This window comes from Seriola lalandi, unplaced genomic scaffold (genome assembly GCF_002814215.2).
Source record: "Seriola lalandi dorsalis isolate HSWRI2012SDOR001 ecotype SW California unplaced genomic scaffold, Sedor1 jcf7180002054850, whole genome shotgun sequence".
In the NCBI taxonomy this organism is placed as follows: Eukaryota; Metazoa; Chordata; class Actinopteri; order Carangiformes; family Carangidae; genus Seriola; species Seriola lalandi.
Window position 1 is genome coordinate 1,072,782 of NW_019525403.1, and position 11,086 is coordinate 1,083,867.

General features: G+C 44.3%; 1 protein-coding gene across 4 annotated transcripts in view; it reads left to right on the top strand.

Moving 5' to 3' along the window:
- Nucleotides 1-11,086, top strand: part of zeb2b (zinc finger E-box binding homeobox 2b) — an 88,239-nt gene that overhangs the window by 64,595 nt on the left and 12,558 nt on the right. For 2 of the 4 annotated variants that reach the window (XM_023426984.2, XM_023426986.2), the window contains exons 3-5: nucleotides 1,571-1,825; nucleotides 7,247-7,315; nucleotides 9,866-10,054. In XM_023426984.2, the coding sequence (XP_023282752.1) occupies nucleotides 1,571-1,825; nucleotides 7,247-7,315; nucleotides 9,866-10,054 (513 nt within the window). The remainder of the gene's footprint in view (nucleotides 1-1,570; nucleotides 1,826-7,246; nucleotides 7,316-9,865; nucleotides 10,055-11,086) is intronic. The other 2 variants (XM_023426985.2, XM_023426987.2) reach the window with 1 other exon arrangement.

Sequence of the window (11,086 nt, forward strand, 5' to 3'; positions counted from 1 at the left end):
CCCACCCCTCGCCTCCCCTCCCACATTTGAAAGCCCTGTTTTCATTTTAATTTGCACCTGTTGTGCAGTTGTTCGCTGAAGGCAAGTGCAGACCAGTCAATCGTACGGAGACGTGTTAGGAGGAGATGTGGGGAGGATTATCTTTTCATATGTATAATGTCTTCAGAAATGTCATGCGTGAACTTCATCTTGTTGCCGCTCTTGATTCTGGGAAAGTTCAAGAGGCAGAGACACTTTCAGGCCTCAGTAGCTATAATTTTGCCCAAAAAACAGCCTCAATTAAGCTTGTTGATTTCTTACGGGGTCACAATGTGAGGCATTTAGCATATTTTACACTATTTATGCACAAATATTAAAACATGACGTGGAATGTCAAAGCTATTAGGTATAAATCTGTTGATTTTCACCAAAGACTCTGCTGACTTACGGCCCTTTTTATTACTCAGAAACATAAATTCAACTGAAGCACGTTAAAAAAAGCCTTCACCTTCACTATGGCGACTCTAACTCGGGGCCCTCCCATGATTGGCTCTTACCGCAGAACATTCTTGTACAAGCTGCCAATGAGGTGTGTCCCCATGCCATGCTTCTGGCTCGCCTAGTGCTCCATCTGCACTCCTCCAATAAGTCCTCTGACGTCCTTTTCTGCCACGATTTACGCTGCGGCCGATGGCTGCCGATGGCGGTGACTAATTTGCACGCGAGCCACCTTTGATTGAGTTCACAGCCCTTATTTACAGGCCGTCTATTTTAGGAGAAGCAGGCATATGTCTGGGACCTGAGTGTTGTGGAACCAGGCGTGCTCTGCTGATGCTGAGTTTTGAGTGTGTGTGTGTGTGTGTGTGGTATGTATGTCAGCCTACCTCCCTGAATGTGTGCACTCAATCGGCCTGGAGGCCCGGGCGTGTTTTTATATTTTCATATGTTTGGAAACATTTATATTTATGTTCATGGTTCACTGGCAATGCAAATGTGAAGACATCCGAAGGGTACGCACAGTGAATAATCTAAATTACTATAGGTTAAGCCTTTTGTATGCATAGCAACGACATTTGTAATATTGCATGTGTTATGTGGTGCATCTCAAACGTGACGGGTATGCTGCCGGAGCAGAGCCGTCCTGAAAGGTGCAGCTCGTTGGCATCCAAGGCATGCGAGCAGGACTGAAAATTAGTGGCTATTTTGGCTCGCATCTCCTCGACAGCTGTCTGCCTACCGCTGTGGTTCAGTCACAAATTCCAGACGCGGATGCTGTAATTGGGGTGTAACCCACAAAAAAAAAAGAAAAAAAAAGAAAAGCGCCTACGCCTTGGAAGAGGCAGTGATGTGGGGTGACCTTTTTAATCTGGGAATACACCTCAATTTCCAAAACAAGTCGCAAACCCTTTTCAGATTCCTCTGCCATTTATGTTTGGAGTTTAATGACTGAGCTGACAAGTATAAAAACAGTGTATGCCCACATTCCTTTATCAGTACCACTACAAGCTGCCAACACTCGATTGTTCATATGAAACATCCTTATTTCTCTGCAGTCCTCTCCCGTTACTGACCACACACGTCCTTTGTGTTACAGCTCTCAACTATGAGAACGTGGTGGAGACAGGCTCGGAGACAGAGGAGGAGGACAAGCTGCCGGTGTCCGAGGAAGACCCCCTGATCAACGGCACGGGCAGCCCGGCCAGCCTCACCAACCCGGAGGCCTCGCCCCACGCCGAGAGCCACGGCCTGCTGACCAAGGAGGAGGAGGACGACGAGATGCGGGACAGCGGTGTGGAGCACATCTGGCCCGACAACGACATGCTGAGTGCCTCGGTGGATGGTACTGGTAAGTGTCTCAGATCAGATGGTGGAGAGATCGAGTTAATGTCGTTGTTAAAGAAAAGATTCCCCAACTAAAAGGCAATCTGATGATTTCTTAATTAAATCAGGGTTTCAGTGTAGACTGTTGTCTTGAATGACAAAGAGAACATGTAGAGAGATTTGTTCCTAAGTGAGATTTCCATTACGAATGATGAAGAAAAGGTATTGCACAAAATTCAAACAACCAAATTTTCAATATTTCTCACAGATGTGTCTCAAGAAATACCTTAAAAACACTTCTAGCTTTTGTTCTATCTGCTTCACCAGATATGTGGGATTCAGGTGATCTGTCAATCACAGGAACTACCACTAAGCTGACTTTCAGACACTCCATTGCGACTGTGTGCACATCCTGCCACTCGCGGTGTCGTCTTATGCCGTAAACCCCACCCATCTGGTGCCCGAGTAGACTTAAACAAACCCCGCCAAGCGCCATGCAAACACGACTTGAGCCAGGTCTGATGGTGAAGCCCTGATGATGCTCCCTCAGCAGACAGACATGATAAACAGTTTCTCTGCGGGCGACAGAGACCATTTGGTTCATGCTTAGAGAAAAGTCCTGCTCTGAGCCAAACAACAAAAAAATATTTACAGTAATGTATAACCTCACAAAAAAAAAAAAAGAAAAAAGAAAAAGCCTGTGAGCTGCAGGAAATGAAAAGCACTCGGAGGTGAGAATGTGGTTGATATGATTCAATGTTTCAGTCTCCAGATTCCGCAGGAGACGCGAGACACGCAACGTTACTTTTAGTCAAACTGTGTGCGCGTTTACGGCATTTCAACAACCCCCAACAGTGACTGATGCCATGTGATACCTCCTCCCTAACAAGCTGCTTAATCCCCAGCAGGTGATACCTTCACCCAACTTGACTGACTTATCGTCTTTTGTTGAGCAACGCCGATTGCAGGGGCTCCAGTCACGGATGCTTGAAAGATAAATACTTTTAATTAGGGGGCAGGGTATAATCATTAAAGGAAGCCAGACTGCTGCAAAAAGTCATTAACAATCTTAAATGAAATTTTTATTTTTATGATAGCCATTTACATGTATAATAAGAGTCAATGATTCTTGGAAGCATGTGACAGGAACAGAGTATGGCGAGAAGTCATGTAAGACAGCCCATTTAAATGAGCTGGGCTCCGCTATTCATTTCTGCTAATGAACTAGCTGTGCACAGTGCCGAAAAACGGGGGAACATTCAGCAGTCTTAAATTTTAATATGGGGGAAAATTGCACATTTATTAGGGATGAAAAAAAAACTTAGTGGGTATCAACATTTGCTTCTCCTAAATAACATTGGCTCCTTAAGCGGGGGGAAGAAAGGAAAGACAGTTTGGTAAATATATCAAGATAAAGGATAAACAAGCTGTCGTTGCATACGGTAATTGTTTATTTGATAAAGACCCGTGGTGCCATAATGTCTGTAATTCAACTATGTTGCAATTCCCAGATAATATGCTTCTTGTGTGATAAAGTGTCTGACATATTTCAGAGAGCAAGTCAAGTTCATTAGAGCATTTGGGAGTCTCTTTCCCAATCTTGCGGGTGCTGTGTTTCCCAGCCTGTTTTTTTTTTTTTTTTTTTTTTTTTTCTTCCTCGGTGCCTAAGTGTCTACAGTGATACCTCAGCACATAACTTAGGCCTGAGATAAGTTAGCACCCTCCCTCCCTCCTAATCGCACTGATTTGGTCGTCACTACTCTATCAAGAGTTTTTACATAGGTCTTGAAAGTGTGAGTGACTGTAAAACCGATTGCAGGTCTTCAGAAAGTTGCAGTAAAAGCCCCAAAAATGTCATCTTAAAAACACAAACACACTCATGTATTGTGGAGTTGTCTTTAGCTGCAGTGCAACACAGCCTCGATGATTTTCTGAGACATAATTACTGCATGTAAAAAGGAGGAGGAGAAAAAAAAAAAAGAAAAAGTTTATCACCGAGCCTCTTCTGATTCCAGGGCACAATCAGAGTCTTGTGTCTGGCGTTGTCCTTGACATTCCTTCATCCCACAGTGAGGCTGGACACGATGTGCTGGAAAGTATGACATCATTATCACTGACAGACATTTTCAAATAAATCACCTGCGTGCTGCCTTTGCCCTTTTTTAAACTCTTAAGGGCGTCGGGAGGATTTCTGACTGAACGCTGCTGTAATCACAGGCTGTAGAAATCCCACTTTTTCCCTCATGTTCGTTGGACTGCGGAAGCATCTCCGCTCAATCCCGGAGACGCATCATCTGAAAACACAAAATCTTTCTTTTTCATAACATTCGTGCCAAAGTTGGCCTTCTGTTTGTCATAAAACAGTGGTTCTTGTTTTCTCTGCGCATTTGTCAGGTTTTTATGTTATTAATTTTTTCCATATTTTTCATTAAGTGCAGCGATTCTGATGCTTTTCACCCTGCCAAGAATGGAAATTCATTGGCTATTCTTTGGCTGTAAAATGCTCAAATCTGAAGTGATGGAGCACTGACACAAAATATCTACTCCTGACAACTTCAGTCTAAAAATATCACAACTGGCATCAGCTTTCAAAAACATGTTTTAATAAAAATCGTGTTTCGTTTCTGAGATTGTGAGACCATGAAGCGCTTTGCTTCAACTTGACAGATTCAGGATAAATGAGGTTAAATGCACAAAGGCAGAACTTTAAAGCGCCTGCGACTGCGGTGACCAGCCATAAAAGTAGGAATGTTTTCAAAATAAACAGCATCAGAGCTGCAATGAAAATAGGTGGAATTACGGTCTGGCCAAGGTATTCTGGACTCCTCCTGGGTCCGGAGTCGGCTCTCAGACCTCAACATCGCTCTTCAAGGAGGTGTGTACCTTACCGCCTCAGGTCCTCTGTGATTTACTGCTGACAAAACACACTTTTCCAGCATTTAGTGGACAGTTTCATCCAAAATGCTTTCCATGACCAAGAATAGGCACATATTTGTGGCATAAATGACTCCAGAAGAAATCAAATCCCTCTTTTCTTCCCTTTCTTTTTACGTTGCTTGAAACTATTTTTTCACGATGTGAAAATTTTAGATCCTTTTCTATGAGATAAAATGGTGAAATTGGTCGTTTCCTGTAAAAAAAAAAATCTTTGTGTAAACGAGGCTCTGCAGCAACGTTCATGTCTTTTCTTACTGCCACCCAGTTTCACCACAATGACACTTTGTCCCATTTGAATGTAGTTCAGGACTGGCATGGATGCATGCATGTATGTGTGCCAGAGGCCATAGCAGAGAGGTGTATGTGGTATTAGCCTACCTCCTGCTGGAAGCAGCAGTCCCTCCCTTCAGACCACAGATAACAAAAGTTGTCCAAGGTAAATAGGGGAGAGTGGAGGGCCAGTAAATCCCACTGGTCATCCCCTTGCGTCAGACCAAAAGTATGCAGCCAAATTTGATTACCCAAAGCAAACACGGTGCCTACGAGGACACAGAAATGTGAGGGAGTTTTTTACCGTGTTCAGCGGGAACTGGGGGAGGTTTTCATACATGCTGATATCTGATACTTGTGGGTATATTTTAATCTGTGGTGGAGGTTTTTTTTTATCTGTTTTGTTTTGTCATAGCTTAATTTATGTTGTTTAAAACCCATTTATTTTCTCGTACTGCGCCTGTGGTTTAGATGCAGTTTGGCAGACGTGCAATCAAATGTACAGAAAAAAACAGAAGAGGAAAAAAAAATCCTAGCAAGGGGAAAGTTAAACTAGGACATACCCGTCCAGAAGAGTCTGTCATTATTCTCTGGAGCCATTGACAGGGGTATTTATCATTTCACCGCAGAAGCCAAATCTTTAATTTCAAGACAACCCTGAATTGTGAGCCTCAGAAAGCATTCCACAACTATTAAGCCCATTGTTTCCAACTAAAAATAAAAATTCTTTTTGCTTCTGGCTTTTGTGTAGAGTAATGTAAGCAGGATAACATTATTATCAACAATACACCCACCACCTTTCCTGTAATATCTCAGCCAGGTTTCTCAATGTAGGCGCTCATCCTGGTTTAATAGCCAAGGGATAGTCAGATACATCAGATCCTGCTGTGGACGGGTAAAAAAATAAAAAATCTTCACAATGCAACACTTGTAACGTCCTTGCATGAGCAGCAGAGCAAGAACAGATGCGTGTAAGGCACACAATGCAGGTTTTTTGTTCCTTTTTTTTTTTTTTTTTTAATACCAAGCCCCCATGTTCTCGGAAGCACCTTGATTTAATTTTTACAGCAGAGGCAGGAAGGAGGGACCAGGGGCTCCTTAAGCTGATTGTCCAGTCAGTGTCCTCCTGTCGACCGTGGAGGGATGAATTTGTCAAAGGGGGGTTTGTTTATGAGCCCGTCAATCCACCGTTTATTTACAGCTGCCTCACCTGTGCCAGGACAATATCTGCCCGTCTGCACAGACTGGGTGCCATTATCCTGATTGGCAGTAAGAACCTGGTCTGTTTAAACCAAGGCTCCTGGAGGTTTAGCTATTCAAACATTTCTCTGAGGCAGGGCGTCTTTGGGACAAATAAAAAATCAGAACGGTTGAGGGTCAGCTGTGGGTGGGCGGAGCCAAGAAAACAGCACATTTTCCGAGTCTGAAAACTTGAATGTCCACAATTTAACAGTCACGTTTATTAAATCAGAGAGGTCACAAGACAAATGCTCTCCACCCTGTAGTATTATCTGTGAAAGGCTTTGATATAATAGCCTCTTGTTTTTACTGTTTCATTTGACTTCTTTCAACATTCTTCACCAGAAAACATGAATTCTTTGGCTCCACCCACCTGAGGTTTATCCAACCAATGAGGTTATTTCTGCCTCCAGAGCAGCTCTGCCCCTCAGAAATGTTTGTGCAACTAAAACTGTTAATTTGTGGTTGAGGGTTGTATTCTTTTTAGTTAGGAGCAAGGCGCTAACTCTCTGCCAGGGGTTGTGGGAAATCAAAAAAATGTGTGCGCTCACAATACTCCAGGCAGCTTTGGATAAAAGCATCCACCAAATGACATATGATAAAACAAGCGTGATCCTGCATGCAGAGGATTGCAGCGGCGTCACAGCCAGGGAGTAATAAGCTCAGCCTGCGTGTTGGCTGGAGCTCTGTGATTGCTCAGGTGGATGTGCTCCATGTTGTATTTAATCGCTCTGTTTGGCGATTGAAGCTTTCTTCGCCTCCCCCACCGCTTGTTGTCATGTTAAAGGTAAATAAGTCACTGTCTGGCCCAGATGATAGCATTCATTAAGCATGCCGAACAAAGCAGCGGCGTGCCGCGATGCACAGTGGTGCCTTTATTGCTTTCTCTATACCTTCTTCTTAAAGGCCTCATTGTCAGCGTTTGTTGCTTTGCACACAGAGGTACTCGCCCTCCCTCCTCACCCCCACCTCCTTTTTCTTCTTCTCTGTTTCTGTGCAGATGAAATAAAAGATGATTTTGACACCCTGGGGCCTGATGCCACTTTGCAGGCAGTGGGAAACGGTACAGGTGAGTTGACTCAAGATGTTGAATGTGATTTTTATAGCTGTGAAATCCTCCTGTTTTACTAGGAGAGCACAGAGAGTATTTGACTTTGTGTCCATTACCTCAGTTGCGACATGATTCCCCAACCTTTTTGTCTCGTGAGCCCTGCTTGTAGCCTCTCATCACAGCTTGTGATCAGTTCAACCAAAGAATGGTTTTTCCTGGTCAGATTTTCCTTTTTAGACTTTTCAGGGATTAACATGGAAAGATTCACTGTAATACACACACACACACATACACACACACACACACAGACATAATATTGTGTAGCAGAAGTATGTCTGTGCTGCTTTCTTATCCATTCATCATCCAATGACACCTGAGATTTATCTCCCCTTTGGGGGTTCAGACTCCAAGTTGTTAGCGACCACCTCTTTAAAATAACAAGAACAAAACAATGACATCTAAAAACTGTGAGCTGTAATTAGAGGGAAAATCTTGTCCTGCTGACACAGTGACCACTAAGACAAATCCCTGGGTGTTTATGGGCAGCTTAAGTGATTCTAATGTTTATAACCTGTGATTATACGTGCTGTTTTCAGCCTCCCTGGTTAGCTGAGTGAGTCTTTGCGTGTGTTTGTGTCCCGTCGCCTGCTCCCGGTGGAAGCAAAACCCTACCTGCCATTTTTCATTAAGCCGCCAGAGCTGATTTGCAGCCACACACCCCTTCCCTTCCATGATATCATCCTGGCCACCATGACAATTGGCCCCGGATGCTGTTATGGTAAACCAAACTCACCCCACAGAACGCCATGCAGCCCTGCCTCAGAACCCTCCCTTCAGCTTTAATTACTTTTACTTTATGCTCGTCGTGGTGTTTTATTCTTCACTTTTTTTTCCTTCTCTCTGTTCTGAAAATTCAAGCATAGCAAATGTTTTCCATTTTGACTGCTTAAAGGACTTTTGGAAACAATACCGTTGCACTGCAATGGAAGCTCCCTGCCACCAGATCACATATGATTTCATTTAAAGACATGAGCAGTTTGATCACGTCCTGGTGCCAAAGCACACTTTGATCCAGGTGATTTCCTCCTTCACTGAAAGAAAAGTCGGTCGTTTCTCCTTAAAGAAACACGTCGCATTTGTATTTTTCATTCAGAATGAGTCAAAAAGAAAAGCTAAGGTCATTTTATTCAGCTGAATGACAGAGAAGGTTTATAGGTTGCATCGACTGAAACTAAAACATAAAATAAACAACATTTCATTCCCCTGACGGTTTTTAGGTCGAGGTCCAGAAAACTGATTGCACCAAGCCGCACCCTGGTCAATCACCACTCCATCTTAAATAACCACTTAAAAAAAAAGAAAACTATCATCACAACATTGACTCTCTCGCAATTATCTTAGCAGTCTTCAGAAGCCACAAAGAATCACCTAATGAGAATGCTGTAAATTATGCTATCACGGTTATCAAAAGCGATCCATTGGCACCGATGACATTTCGGTGCCATTTTTGACAACCAAATATCTACTACCTTGACCTTTCGCAAATTGGACCGCAAAGTCATCACGGCCTAACAAATCGCTCTTTAAACCTCACCTTGGCTCACAGTCTAAAAGCCTAATTAACAGGGGATGAAGTCTGATGAGACTTCACTCGGTTTTTTCGGTGCAGCATAGCCAAACAGCCTCCAGAATCGCTAGGATGTAAACAGTGTGTGAGTACGAAAGTGTGCGTGTGTATGTGCGTGTGTGTGTGTGTGATTTTTGAAAGTCGGCCATCCCCTTGACTAATGAAGGCTGCTGATTTCTTTTAGCTCCGGTTTGTTTTTGGAGGCAGCTATCTCCACACTGCAGCTTAAGAGTTTCCCTGAAGAGAGGGGACTGGGAAATAATTTGAGAAAACGCATTGTGTGGCCTCAGCACTTTGGCTGGCTTAAGATACATTCTGCTCAGCTATGGCAGAGCATGTCTTTCTCTCCCACCCCCCCAGCCCCACCCCCCCTCCTCCTCTTTTTTTGCGCTGGTTTGTGGTTTGGCCTTGGTAATCTGTTCAACACAGAATCAACAAAAGCCACAGTCTCTTGATTGACCTTATATGTGAAAGTCGATACAAAGAAACGTGGCTCTGTTGCTGATTAAGCCGGGCTTCTGCATGTATGTATGTATGAGTGTGTTTTCTTTTTATTTCCTAAACTCAGAATCAGATTTTATGTCATGAGTAAATTAGGTCAGTGAAGTTTTTTTACACGTTGTTCTTCAGCAGCTCATGGTAGCGCATTTATCTCTTGACTTTTGGCCGGATTAAGTTACAATTCTTATTTTAGCCGGCATGGCGTGACAAGCAAACCCAGTAATTTAGATGTATTCTCCCCAAAGCACGGCTGTAATGTTTTAGGGTGGCTGTCCTCATCGCATTTCCACCAAGATGTTCCCAATATCCTCCTGTAAGACATTTCTCTGGGGAAGAAATGAATCCAATTTATTCCTCCCCCTCTCTCCCTCTCTCTCTCTCTGTTGGTCTCCTCCTTCACTGTCTCTCTCTCTCTCTCTCTCTCTCTTCCTCCCCTTCAGTTAAGAGCGTCGATTGCACTTCAGAGTTTGAGGACTTCTTTGCCAAGCGGAAGCTGGACGACAGCGACAGCCACGTGGTGAGCATCGCAGAGTACCTGCAGCGGGGCGACACCGCCATCATCTACCCGGAAGCCCCGGAGGAGCTGTCCCGCCTGGGCACGCCGGAGGCCACTGGACCAGAGGAGAACGGTACGAATCCTGTCAGGGGGGTCGGTGGGCGGGGTCAAAGATGAAAGCACTGGGAGACCGTGGGTTCAACTCCTCAGAGTGACCAGATAATTTAGGGAAGGAAGGTGAGACGGAAAGTCAGCAAACTTACTCAGACATGTCAGTTAGCTTCTGTTAGCTAACATTAGCCACAATAAGCCACTGGTCATACCAGACTAGGAAATACTGTAGCAGCAAAACTGCTGAGTGTGTTGAAATTAGATGTTTTATTACTCATTCATTTAGCTTTTTGTTTTTAATTATGAAACTATTATGAGCGTGTAGCGTGACCGTTGCATGAACGTTGCAGTAACAGGAGCAAAGGCCAGCAAAGGTTAAAAAAAGAGAAGGGAAAGGCGTCTGGACGGGGCAGCAGCTCTTCCCGCTGACACGACTGGGCAGCTGTTGGTCCCACAGATTCACTGGATGCCTTGGTGTTTACCTACAGTCTTAAGCAACAGCTGGGCAGGGGCTTGAAATCAGATAGTGCACCTCTGAAGCTCCCCGGAGGGAAAGAGCTGAGGGGGGTTTTGAATTGGAACAGGCTCATGATTCATGATTCATGCTTCAGACATGATGAACGTATCAGCGAGAATGGCATTAAAAAAAAGTGTGGGCAGTTTAAAGCAATTAGGGAGGCACGAGGAATTACGTGTGTGTGTCAACGACTTTGTCCACTTGTGATTTTGTATATGTATCTAAGTGTTTGTGTACATAAAGGGTTGTTTGCCTGTTTGTTACTATGTCAAGGAAACTGACACTGAGTGGGGTGCGGTAAGTGAAGCTGCACAAGTGTGTGTGTGTGTGTGTGTGTGTGTGTGTGTGTGTGTGTGTGTGTGTGTGAGAGGAGTCGGGAGGAGGTCGTAGTGCAGCGGATGCCAGCCTGACACTGTGGCTCTCATGTGGAGCAGATTGCAGAGATAACTCCCATACCACTCTGGGCAGCCCGCCCGTTAGCTGCCATTGATTCGCTGACCTTTTGGCCCGCTTTCCCTTCCCCTTCCTCCTCCTCCT